General features: G+C 47.3%; 1 protein-coding gene across 3 annotated transcripts in view; it reads left to right on the top strand.

Annotated features, from left to right (window-relative positions):
• The first annotated feature begins 8,854 nt into the window (after positions 1-8,854).
• LOC132235327 (bifunctional epoxide hydrolase 2-like) overlaps positions 8,855-12,019 on the top strand; it is a 66,073-nt gene continuing 62,908 nt past the window's right edge. For 2 of the 3 annotated variants that reach the window (XM_059697529.1, XM_059697527.1), the window contains exon 1: positions 8,855-9,073. In XM_059697529.1, the coding sequence (XP_059553512.1) occupies positions 8,973-9,073 (101 nt within the window). In that variant the 5' untranslated portion in view covers positions 8,855-8,972. The remainder of the gene's footprint in view (positions 9,074-12,019) is intronic. The other variant, XM_059697528.1, reaches the window with a different exon arrangement.

The following is a 12,019-nucleotide window of genomic DNA, read 5'->3' as shown; positions in this document are numbered from 1 at the left end:
CTGTAGGAGAGACACGGAGAGGGTAAGCCGCTTAGGATGGATAGTTTGAATAATGGTGGCAAGCTGTGCGCATTAAGATGATCCTTACCTGGTCCTGGGGTGATTTAGTGCAGAGCAAATATTGGTTTGGTGTGTGTGTGTGTATGAGAGAGACAAAGGAGGTGGTTGGGGATGTTGATCAGGATTGGTTGGAGGATTTGTAATGTAATTTTTGTATGCCCATAAAAGCCGCGTCACAGGGGAGACATAAACAACCTTCGCTGTTCGCTTGGCTCTGTGAGTAATGGGTGCCAAACAGGCAAATACGGGATCTAAGAAAACGCAGTTAGTACACCAACACAAGGCAACCGGGCCTCACAGAAATAAAAGTGCTCATCCTAACCCGTCAGCCTCATCAGTGACTCCGTCCGCTTCGTTCTAGCTTCTCTGGGCAATGCCCATTCTTGCTCCACTCCTGGCACATTGTCACCTTGAAAGTGTGTTTCCTATGGAGTAAATTGTGAGGTTTATCAAAAGCACTGCTGCCTATAAGGGCATGGGGAGGGCAGGAAATAACACCAATTAACAAAGTAAAGAAAGAAATAGAGGCAGAAACAGCCCTCATTGTTGTAAAAGATCATTAAGTTAGAGGTAGTCTTTACAGCTTCTCCCTCCATCCATTCTCCAGAAGCAGCACCTATTCTAAAAAGACGAGGCCAGCCCCGGCTGGGTAGCTCAGTGGGTTAGAGCGCCGTCCCCATAAGCCAAGGTTGTGGATTTGATCTCCCAGTCAGGGTCAGGGTACATACAAGAAGTAACCAATGAATGCATAACTAAGTAGAACAACAAATCAATGTTCCTCTCTCTAAGATAAAATAAATAAAAGGAAACCTGACATAGGGCATAAAGTTCATTGAACATATGACACAAAGTGGGAGGGCACTGTGGGGGTTCAGGACGAGTCACCCCAAGATGTGCCTGAGTGGTGTGTGGATTGTTCTGAGCTCTGTGGGCTCAAAAGAAACTTCTGCCTCTCCCCTCTTACCTACCTAGAAGAACTTGAATTAGGGGCTTTGCCTAGAGTTAGAGATGATCAGAGATAACGTTTTATGACCTATCTGTACGGCAGAGCAAACCTCTAATTAGTGATCATCTGCTCTTCTAATCGTCCTTCAGTGACCTTCCTCCCCTCTGAAGCCCCAAGGTCATCGTTAGCTTGGGATGTCTTATACACCCATGTTCCCTTTCTGTCTTGGAACCTCTCCTGCGTGTGGGGTCTCTGTCTCATGTGTGCAGAGTTCCCTTACGTGTGCATATGTTAAACTTGGTTATTTTCTCTTGCTAACCTGCCTCATGTCTATTTGACTATTGGGCCAGCCGAGAGAGCCTAGAGAGCAGAGCAACGTTCCTTCCTCCCCCACAGCTCCGTCTAAGCTCGCCCCTGCCTCACAGCTCTCCACTCTCTCCCTCTGCATCCAGGAGAAGTGACGGAGGCAGTGACCCCATGCCACCCCTTCATCCATTCAAAGGCCAACGAGGAGCACTGTGTTGGGCTCTCTCTGGGATTTTCCTACACTGAGTTGCATGAACCAAGAATTGTTTCTGTCTTCCAAATTGTGACACAAGCCAAATAGTCCCAAGGGCCCCCAATGCGGACACATCCTGCCCTTCCGTCTTGGCACTAACATCATGGAACACAGTGAGGAACCGCATGAAAAGCAGAAGCTCGGTCCTAACCTATGACCCTTTGAATATGGAAGCTAGTTTTTCATTGATTAAAAGTGTGGGAGAAAATATTTGCAAATCATGTATCTTATAAGGGATTAATATCCACAATATATAAAGAAGTCCTACAACTCAACAACCAAAAACCAAACAACCTGATTCAGAAATGGGCAAGGAACTTGAATAGACATTTCCCCAAAGAAGATATACAATGGCCAATACGCACACGAAAAGATGCTCATCGTCACGAAGTATCAGGGAAATGAAAATCAAACCACAGTGAGAGGCCCAGATGCCCATTAGGGCGACTGTTACAAAGCACACACACAAAATCCCAAGTGTGGGTGACGATGCAGAGAGACTGAAACCCGCTGCATTGTGGGTGGGGATATAAATTGGTACAGCCACTATGAAAAACAGTATGGTGGTTCCTCAAAATATTAAAAATGGGATTAGCACATGACCTAGCAATTCCATTTTGGGGCATATCCCCAGGAGAACTAAAAGCAGAGACTCGGCGAGGTATTTGCACACCCATATTCATAGCAGCATAACTCACCACAGCCAAAAGGTGGAAGCAGCCCAAGTGTGGCATCTACACTGAGTGGCCAGATTAGTATGACCACCTGACGTTTGTAGGCACATTAGCCAGACACTGCATCGTATGGGATATGGAAGCCAAAGGCCTGTTCGAACACCTTTGCTGTCTGCAGTTACCAAGATAAAACGTCTCCAGTTCGCACAAGAACACAAGGATTGGACAGTCGAGCATTGGAAAAAAGGCATGTGGTCTGATGCATCATGTTTCCAGTTGCATCATGCAGATGGCAGAGTGAGAATTTGGCGGAAACAGCATGAAAGCGTGCACCCCACATGCAAGAGTACAACCCTTCAAGCTGGTGGGGGCAGTGTTATGGTTTGGGACATGTTTTCCTGCCATGATTTGGGCCCTTTAGTTCATGTGGAACAACATCTGAATAGCACAACATATCTAAATATCGTTGCTGACCAAGTTCATCCTATTTGATGGCGTATCCCAATGGAGATGGCTTCTTCCAACAATACAATGCGCCATGCCACGGTGCTCGTATTGTGCAGGAGTGGTTTCAAGAACATGAGGGAGACTTTACCTTGCTTAGGTGGCCCATCACAATCAACAGATCTCAATCCAATTGAGCATTTGTGGGACGAAGTTAAAGGAGCCATCAGGTAGCTGGTTCCACAACCATCAAATCTCACAGAACTGGACAGTGCTATTCATCAGGCCTGGTGTCAGATTCCTGGCATCACCTTTCAGCATCTCGTGGAGTCAATGCCAAGAAGAATCACTGCAGTACTGAAGGCAAAAGGTGCCCAATGAAGTACTGATGGGGTGGTCATAATAATCTGGCTACTCAGTATATATATATATATATATATATATATATATATATATATATATATATATACACACATACACATACTAGAGGCTCGGTGCACAAAAATTTGTGCACTCAAGGAGGGTCCCTCAGCCCGGCCTGTGCCCTCTCACAGTCTGGGACCCCTCAGGGGATGACCACCTGCTGGTTTAGGCCTGCTCCCCGGCAGTCAGACATCCGTCTGGCAGCCTGGGGATTTGCATGTTTCTCTTTTATTAGATTAGATCATGGTGTGTTTTTTCTTGCCATCATTAGCCATAGTAACTGTTGCTTATGTATTAAAGTTCTATTCCTGCTAAGTCTAGAAGCAGCCTCAGAATCCTTCTCACCATTCATCTTACGTCTGATGCTTAGTTGATCAGAATTAATACCTGAAATGAAGCCTCTTACTGCAGATGTGTCCCAGAATGTATGGCAACCTCTCTGCTTTACGATCCAGCTAATAATACATTGCCTCAATCATGTTGATTGAGGTCATTTTTCCCCTTGCTGTTTCTAGTAGTAGATTACCATCTACTGCCTAGGAAGTAAAATTGACTGTCTCCATGTAGATTGCAAAATAAGGCATTTTTCTCATCAATAAAATGTCATTCTTTCAGCATGAGTAATTTTGTCAACAACGTTTTGAGACAGTAACAGTTTATAACAAATTGAGTGAATTATTTTTTCAGGTACGGTGTTGTGTCATACACAGATTTCATTTTCTCTTTGCAACAACTCTATACGGTAGGTACTATAATGACACAGATGAGAACACTGAGGTATAGAGAGATCAGGTAACTTGACCAGTAAAACCCAAAAGTGGCTGAGTCTCATTTCAAATCCATGAGCCTTGGCATTTAACCATTACACTCCACTCAGTATTGTGCTAGAGCCTGCTCTTACTGGCTCACAAATTTTCAGGAATTTTGTAAGCTGGTTGTTAAACATGTTCATTATTAAAATTTAAATTATGTAATCTTAAAAGTGAATAAATTACATTAAAACCAAAGGAAATACATACTCTAAATTCATCACTCCTCAATTATTTACTACACTTTACTGTTCTGACTCTTGACATTATTTATATCTTTTGGGTCTTTCTGGTAGAATATAATAGTGTATTACTGCATGTTTCTCCTCAGCTCTGCACTTAGTGGCATCACATTAGCAGCTGAAATCAGCCTTGGATGGAGAATTTATGCCACAGAAATTGGCCGACAGTACAAATCAGAGTTTTGTTTTCTTTGATTGAGAGTCAGTTGTTAAACATTTATCAGCACAACACTGACCACATTGGTGGTGGTGGTCTTGCCAGAATGTGTTAGATTATGCAGATGAAAATCTATTTAAACAGACTTGATGTAGATATTTTCAAAGATGGAAGAATTGTCCCTGTCAACTATGTTAGTTGATTCGTATCTTCACTAATTGTCATCACTGCAAAGTTTTCAGTCCCCATATGGATTGCTGGATATAATACGTCATGCCCTGTCCATGTCCCCCTCCCTTTGTAGTCTCTGTTACCTTAAGGACTCTAGTTTTCCATTTATATGTTTAAGTACCAACCTTACTGGCTTAAAAATGTAAGCTTTCGACACTGCTCTGTTCCGTATCCTTCCAATGAAAAGTGGAGTTGGGTTGCGGCACAGGAGAGAAATTCAGAAAGGGAATACTGAAGTAATGACTGCAGTAGGAGAAGGGGGAACCTATTTCCCGGGCCACAGACGCTGGTGCCCTGGACCACAGGGCTGGCAGCTTCTCCAGGTGGCTGCAGCCTGGGACCTCGGGGCGGGTGGCTTGTCCATCTCCTGGGCCGCAGCCAGCCTCAGGCGCTGGCGCCTGGACCGCAGGTGGGCAGCTTCTCCGTGTCCCCTGTGATGCAGTGTGGGCAGCTTCTCCGGCCAGCTGCGGCCTGAGATCACGGGCAGGCGGCTTCTCCGGCCTGCTGAGGCCTGGGATCACGGGCAGGCGGCTTCTCCGGCCTGCTGAGGCCTGGGATCACGGGCAGGCGGCTTCTCCGGCCAGCTGCGGCCTGGGATCATGGGCAGGCGGCTTCTCTGGCCTGCTGAGGCCTGGGATCACGGGCAGGCGGCTTCTCCGGCCAGCTGCGGCCTGGGATCACGGGCAGGCAGCTTCTCCAGCCTGCTAAGGCCTGGGATCACGGGCAGGCAGCTTCTCCAGCCTGCTGAGGCCTGGGATCATGGGGTAGGCGGCTTCTTCATCTCTCAGGCCACAGCCAGCTTCAGGCGCTAGAGCCGGACTTCTCTGTCTCCCCTGACTTCTGCATCTCCAATAGGCCTGGAGCGGCCAGAGCCGGGATGCTAGCATGGTAGCTGTGGCTGCAACACAAGTATCCCGGCTCTGTCCTCTCCCATCTTTGTTGGGTTAATGTGCATATCTCTGGATTGGTTGGTGGGTGTGGCTTGGGCATAGCGAAGGTACGGTCAATTTGCATGTTTGTCTATTATTAGGGTAAGACATGTTGCTACCCCCTCTATCATGGAAGGGGTTCCATGTAATCAGCTTGCCACCAGAGGAATAATTTGAGCCTCAGGGACCTTATCTGGAGCTCAGCGTTTGTCACTGCTGCTGGGGAGGTAGGCATTTGGTGGTGGCAGCAATAGGGATCACATTGGGATCAGCATCTGTCACTGGAGTCACTGACTTCAGTTTACAACAATCCACTGACATTCTACAAAGACCCTTCCATCTTAGGTAGAGTGGTGGTAACCAAAATTGCCATCTCTGCATCGTTCTGGTCTATGAGTAATGCCAGGGGTCTTTCCCAGCATCTGGAAGGGTTCAGGAATCTGGATGAGGTGCTACGTGTAAATTAATAGACTAGAAATATAATATAAATTTGTAATCCATGGGGGAGCCAGAGGAAGCTTAGCTATAGTAGCTAATTTCTCTTTATCTCCGGACCCAGGGCTCTTTTTATTCTCACATTTTGCCCTATAGCAAAGTAGATATACATATCAAAGGTAAGGTTTAGTATGCAGTAGGCATTGTCAGTTTGTGGGGACTGCCTTCAGCTATTCAGCTGTTTGGATGGCAGGAGGCAACAACATGTAGATTAAAATGCCCTCAGCTGTCTGGCAGCAAGCAATCATTTATGTAAATTCAGGTTTGGGGGAATTGCTTTTGGCCATTCCAGTAGGCAATAATATGTATCTTCAGCCCTTACTCTAGGCCAGGGGTGGGCAAACTTTTTGACTCAAGGGCCACAATGGGTTCTTAAACTGGACCTGAGGGCTGGAACAAAAGCATGGATGGAGTGTTTGTGTGAACTAATATAAATTCAAAGTAAACATCATTACATAAAAGGGTATGGTCTTTTTTTCTTTAGTTTTATTCATTTCAAATGGGCCGGATCAGGCCAGCGGGCCATAGTTTGCCCACGGCTGCTCTAGGCTCAAGGTCTACCAACCTTTTGATGAACTTCTTGCATTTATGACCTGCTGGAATTGGCCTCCAGCATGAGGGTGTTCCTAATCCTTGTGACTCCCCAAAAACATGGTATTGATTTTATTTATTATTTTATCATAGAGGCTCCCACTTGGCTCTTCCTCCCAAGACTGGTGAAGATGTATCGTGTACTGAGAAGTTACCTTAACTCAAATCTCTGTCCAAACCACTTCCCATACCACGCCCCCTGCCCCCCGCCCCCGTACGTAATCAAGGTGATAGTCTTCCCACACCGTTGTATTTTCCAAGGCCGTGGAGAAGGGAGTATCTCATAAGTTCTCTCATATGAGGATGAAAGTAGCAGGTCATACATTTAGAACACCTTTACTTCCCCAAGTCTTCCATTTTGCTGTACTTATTGTCAATTTTGCACAGACCACAAATGGAACAGACTGTTAGTACCACCCTGTGATGGTTCATTTTACGTGTCAACTTGACTGGTCTTAAGGATGCCCAGATAGCTGGGGGAAAACAAAAACCACATTCTTTCTAGGTGAGTCTGTGGGGGTATCTCTGGAAGAGGTTATCATTTGAATCAGTAGACTGAGTAAAGAAGAACTTCCTTGCCAGTGAGGTGGGCACCATCCAATTTGGGGTGGGGGGGCTGAATAGAGCAAGCAAACTGGTGCAGGCAGGATGAATTCACTCCTTCTGCTTGGGCTGAAACCTCTGTTTTCTCTGCCTTTGGACACCAGTGCTCCTGCTTCCCAGGCTTTTGGTCTCAGACCAAGGCTTAAGGCATTGGCTCCCACCCCAAATTCTCAGGCCTTTGGCTCTGAGCGAGTCTTTCCTGGTTCCACTGTCTTTCCTGGCTCCCCAGCTTGCAGACAGCAGATCAGGGAACTTCTCAACCTCTATAGCCATGTGAGCCAATTCCTAAAAGAAACCTCATCATATATATCTATCTCCTGGAGAAGCCTGACTAATACACCTTCCCCCCACCAGCTGTTCAAACTTGTGGACTAAACCAAAATCTCTCAAAAGCACATCCCTATCAGTCACCAGATCTCATTTCAACTTTCTGCCCTTGGGCTACACCTTAAGAATCCATTTCCATGCATGTTTACCAGATCGTGGACATAAATGAGGACTTTGGGGTGTGTTTGTGTCTCCTCCCAAGTTTGTCCCTGGAACCTGCTTTCTGGGCATGTGGGGACCTGACCCTGCACGGAGGGTGGTTGGGATGGGAATTGAAGGGAGTTGGCTTACCTGGTGTGTGCTAAATCCTCCAGGTGAGGGTGTTTGCAAGTAGGGTAAAGTGAGGGCTTACGGGTAGATCCCTCCTGAGGGAACTGGTGTTCTTACAAGAAGAGTCACCGGAGAACTTGCTGTCTTGCCTGTTGGTTCACCAAGAGGTCATATGAGCCCACAGTGAAATGGTGGCCACATACCTGGTCCATGCGAAGAGAAGAGGCTTCAGAACGAAACCCTTCTGGCCAGCACCGGGATCTTGGACTTCCCAGACTCCAGAACTGTGAGAAATAAATGCAGTAAATGTAGTAAATAAATGGCCCATCTCCAAATATCAGCCCAACTGGGATTAGGGCTTCAACATAGAAAGGGGAGTGGGGAGGGGCACATTCAGTCCATCACGGTTTGTATGGGAATGCCATTCCGTAGAAGAGATAATGATGACATTATCCCCTGATGACAGGGGAGGAGGGATGGTCCCTGTGCCTATAAGGGCACACACACACACACACACACACACACACACACACACCGTCTGGGCGTGGCCCAGGCTCTGCCTCAGGCCTCCCTTCTCTCTAGCGCTGCCCAGATGGGTGAAACTCTGCCAAGTTCGCATTAAGCGGTCCGCACGTTCCAGAATCTGAGTCCCCCTTTTCAAGGAGCTACTGTGGAGCGCGGGGGTAATTTGGGCTTTAATTTTAGGCAACAGGTGTTTCATCCGGAAGTGCAATTCTAGCCCCGGCTCCGGTGCCTGGAAGCTGTGGAAACCGAGTCCATGACTGCGCGGGTACTGCAAGGAGTCCTCAGTGGGATGCGACCCCTGCGGGACCTGGTCAGGAAGCGTGCCCGGAGCCATAGGGCGGCGGGGCTAGGAGCTGACCAATCCCAGGGCAGAGGTAGGGCTGAGAGGGGTGCCTGGGCGGGGCTGGGGCAGGGGCGGGGCGCAGGATGAGAGGGCCTGGCCAATCCCAGGGCAGAGGTGGGGCGGAGACGGGCTCCTGGGCGGGGCTGGGGCAGGGGGCGGGGCGAAGGATGAGAGGGCCTGGCCAATCCCAGGGCAGGGGCGGGGCGGGCGGAGGGCGCTGGGCGGGGCTGGGGCAAAGGTCCAGGGGGCACTGGATCTGGGAGTAACCCGCGGTCCGCAGCCCAGTCGCGTCCACACTCTCTGCAGCGCCGAGTGTCCCAGGGGAGGCTGAGGCTCGGGCCGCCATGGCGCTGCATGCGGCCGTGTTCGACTTGGACGGGGTCCTGGCGCTGCCATCGGTCGCGAGCGGCCTCGGCCGCGCCGAGGAGGAGTTGGCATTGCCCAGGTAAGGGCACCCGGCGCCGTAGGGGGCGGGAATCCGGCCTAGAGGTTGCCTTTCGGGATGTCCAGCCCTCCAGCCCTCCGTTCAGAGCGCTGTCGTTTGAGAGCCCCGCGGAAGGTGGTTAAAACGATTACCCGGCTCTAAACCAGGACGTGTAAGTAGATACAGTGTCTTCCCAAATGTTAAGAAATTAAACCTCTCCCAGGACTCCAGCATTGCCTGCTGTAGGCAGAAAGCTGTTCCTGAAGCGAGAGGAATTACTCGCGGAGCTGCCCGCTGCCCGCCTGATTCTGTGCGATGGAGTGGATCTTAGAAACGGCCCTGAGGTTTCGAAGAGAAAAAGGTTCCGTGCCCTGCAGTTTTACTGATAATAGCAAACTAGAGAAACAGCTTCAAAACCCAATCACCGGGAAATGGCAAACTAGTACGCAGCACCATTAACCCTGTCTTTCGGAATAATATTTCAGTGACATTGGAAAATATGTGTTAGGTGTAATAACTGAAAAGAACAGACCCACCAAAATGCCAAACTACTTATACAATGTGGTCTCAACAATGGGGAAAAAGCTACTTGTAGAAAAATGTCTGGAAGACATATCCCCAAATATCTCTGGGATTATTAATCCCAGGTGGGATTATGAATGATTTCCTTCATTTGCCTATGTTTTTGTATTTTCCAGTTTTCCTACTTATGAACATATGTTACTCCTACAGCCAGAGGAAAGGAAAGCATATTTCTTTTAAAAGGTAAAAAAAGAAAGATCACCTTGGCAACACCCAAGGAAGAGTAAATTCTAAACTACTGGCAAGAACAAGGAGTAGGGTAGAAACTTTGGGAGTTCTGCTCCATCTAAGGAATTCTTGATTCTTGTGATGCCAAAGACCAACAGGGCCTTTTAACCTGCTATTCTTTTTTTTCATATATATTTTTATTGATTTCAGAGAGGAATGGAGAGGGAGAGAGAGACAGAAACATCAATGATGAGAGAGAATCATTGATCGGCTGCCCCCTGCATGCCCCCGACTGGAATCGAACCCGGGACCCTTCAGTCTGCAGGCCGACGCTCTATCCACTGAGCCAAACCATGTAGGGCTAACCTGCTATTCTTATAAAGATTTCTAAAAGACTGGTGTCTGCAAACACACCAAGCCAAATGATGTTGGGAAATCTAGAGCAACCCTCACTTTCGCAGATGTGGAAACAGGCTTACCAAAGGGGTGAACTTGATCACACAATGCTTAGATATTACGGTTGATTAAAAAAACAACTTTGCTTTTCTGTAAGATATAACATTCCAAGGCAGTAATCCCTTGGTAAATAATAATCACTGTAAAATGACATAAAAGAACATTAGAAAGCCCTCGCTGGTTTGGCTCAGTGGATAGACCGTTGGCTGCAGACGGAAGGGTCCTGGGTTCTATTTTGGTCAAGGGTATGTACTTTGGTTGCAAGCTCACATGCAGGAGGCAACCAATTGATGTGTCTCTCTCACATGGATGTTTCTCTGTTTCTGTCTCTCCCCCTTCCTTCTACTCTCTCTAAAAATTAATGGAAAAATATTCTCAGGTGAGAATTTACAAAAAAACAAAAAGAACAATATAAAGCCCATATTGTTTAGATTCAATACACAATTTCAATATGTAAAGAAGAAATAATATGCAAGACTTTAAAAACGCTATACCTGGCTTATCAGAAGTGTGCCTTGAACATTGGAAGCAATTCATAAACTCCCAATGTGTGGACCCCAAACACCCAGAGTACTACTGTGGGATGCCCCCACAAGGAACCATTACTCTTGGCTTGCCTGACTCTTGCTACCCCTGAGAGCTCCCTGTTTGAATATGCTTCTGAATTTTTGCAAGTTCCTCCCTAGGGAAGGCTGAAATTTCCAGAACATCTGTTGTAATAAAAAATATATGTATACATATAGAGCATAGTTATTATTTGGCAAAACTTCCCATATAACTTCAAGCATATTAAGTATGCCTAATTAGTTTGAAAACTTTTCTTTTATATGGAGAAAGAATAAATCCTTGAGGTATTCCAGGCCCCATTGGAATACCCCAAAGTCATCTCTTGGTTAAAAAAAAGGCTCTTAAAATTTAAATTTGAAAGGCTGTCAGACTTCACCAAAAGACCATAACATAAGCCTTTCTTGAAAACCTGAGTAAAACAAACACATGTTTTGTGGTATTAACTTTAAAAGACATTCATTAAATTTAAACTGGTTTTAATATTAAGTACTTTGTCCAGCCCACAGAATCCTGCTTAATTTATATAAGCATTTTAATCTTTTTAGGCTAATAAAATATTATCTCCTAGTTATGCCATTTGGAAGCAGAAAATGCACCACTCATATCACATAAATCCTATATATGTAATCCAAGTATAACTCACTTTCTTCCTTTTCCCTTAAAAATGCATTTCTTTATTTTATATCTTCTTTATTAAAATTACTAGAGGCCCAGCGCAGGAAATTCGTCCATGGGTGTGGTCCCTAGGCCTGGCTTGATCGAAGTGTGAGCGTCTGGCGTGGAAGGGCGGGTCCCAGCTGACCTCTGGGCCCTGGGCAGTACCTGGGCCCCCAGACCCTCACACACCCCCCGCCACCTGAGTCACGGCACCCAAATCCTCACACAGAGTTGCGGTGCCACACTGAAGCTGGGCAGGCAGCACGCTCTCTCCCAGCCAGCCAGCCTCACAAACCGGCTCCTGTGAAAACCCACGGGGAGCCCAATCAGACCCTATACTCTTCCCGGCTGCTGCCAGGCTCACCCAGAAGCGGCCGTGTGCGGGTACAGGGTGGGCTTCTGGTGGGCGCCTGGCACTTGAGCGTGGGGGCGTTGGGGGTGGGGGGCTTCCCCAGTGTGTGAGCCCTCGAGTCCCTGGGGAGGGTAACAGAGGGAGTGAGAGCGAGCTCGGAGGACACTCTGCATTTTTACCACACC

The sequence above is a fragment of the Myotis daubentonii genome, chromosome 5 (genome assembly GCF_963259705.1).
Source record: "Myotis daubentonii chromosome 5, mMyoDau2.1, whole genome shotgun sequence".
Lineage (NCBI taxonomy): Eukaryota > Metazoa > Chordata > Mammalia > Chiroptera > Vespertilionidae > Myotis > Myotis daubentonii.
The sequence above is the reverse complement of the archived record's forward strand: the minus strand, read 5'-3'. Positions and strand labels throughout refer to the sequence as shown.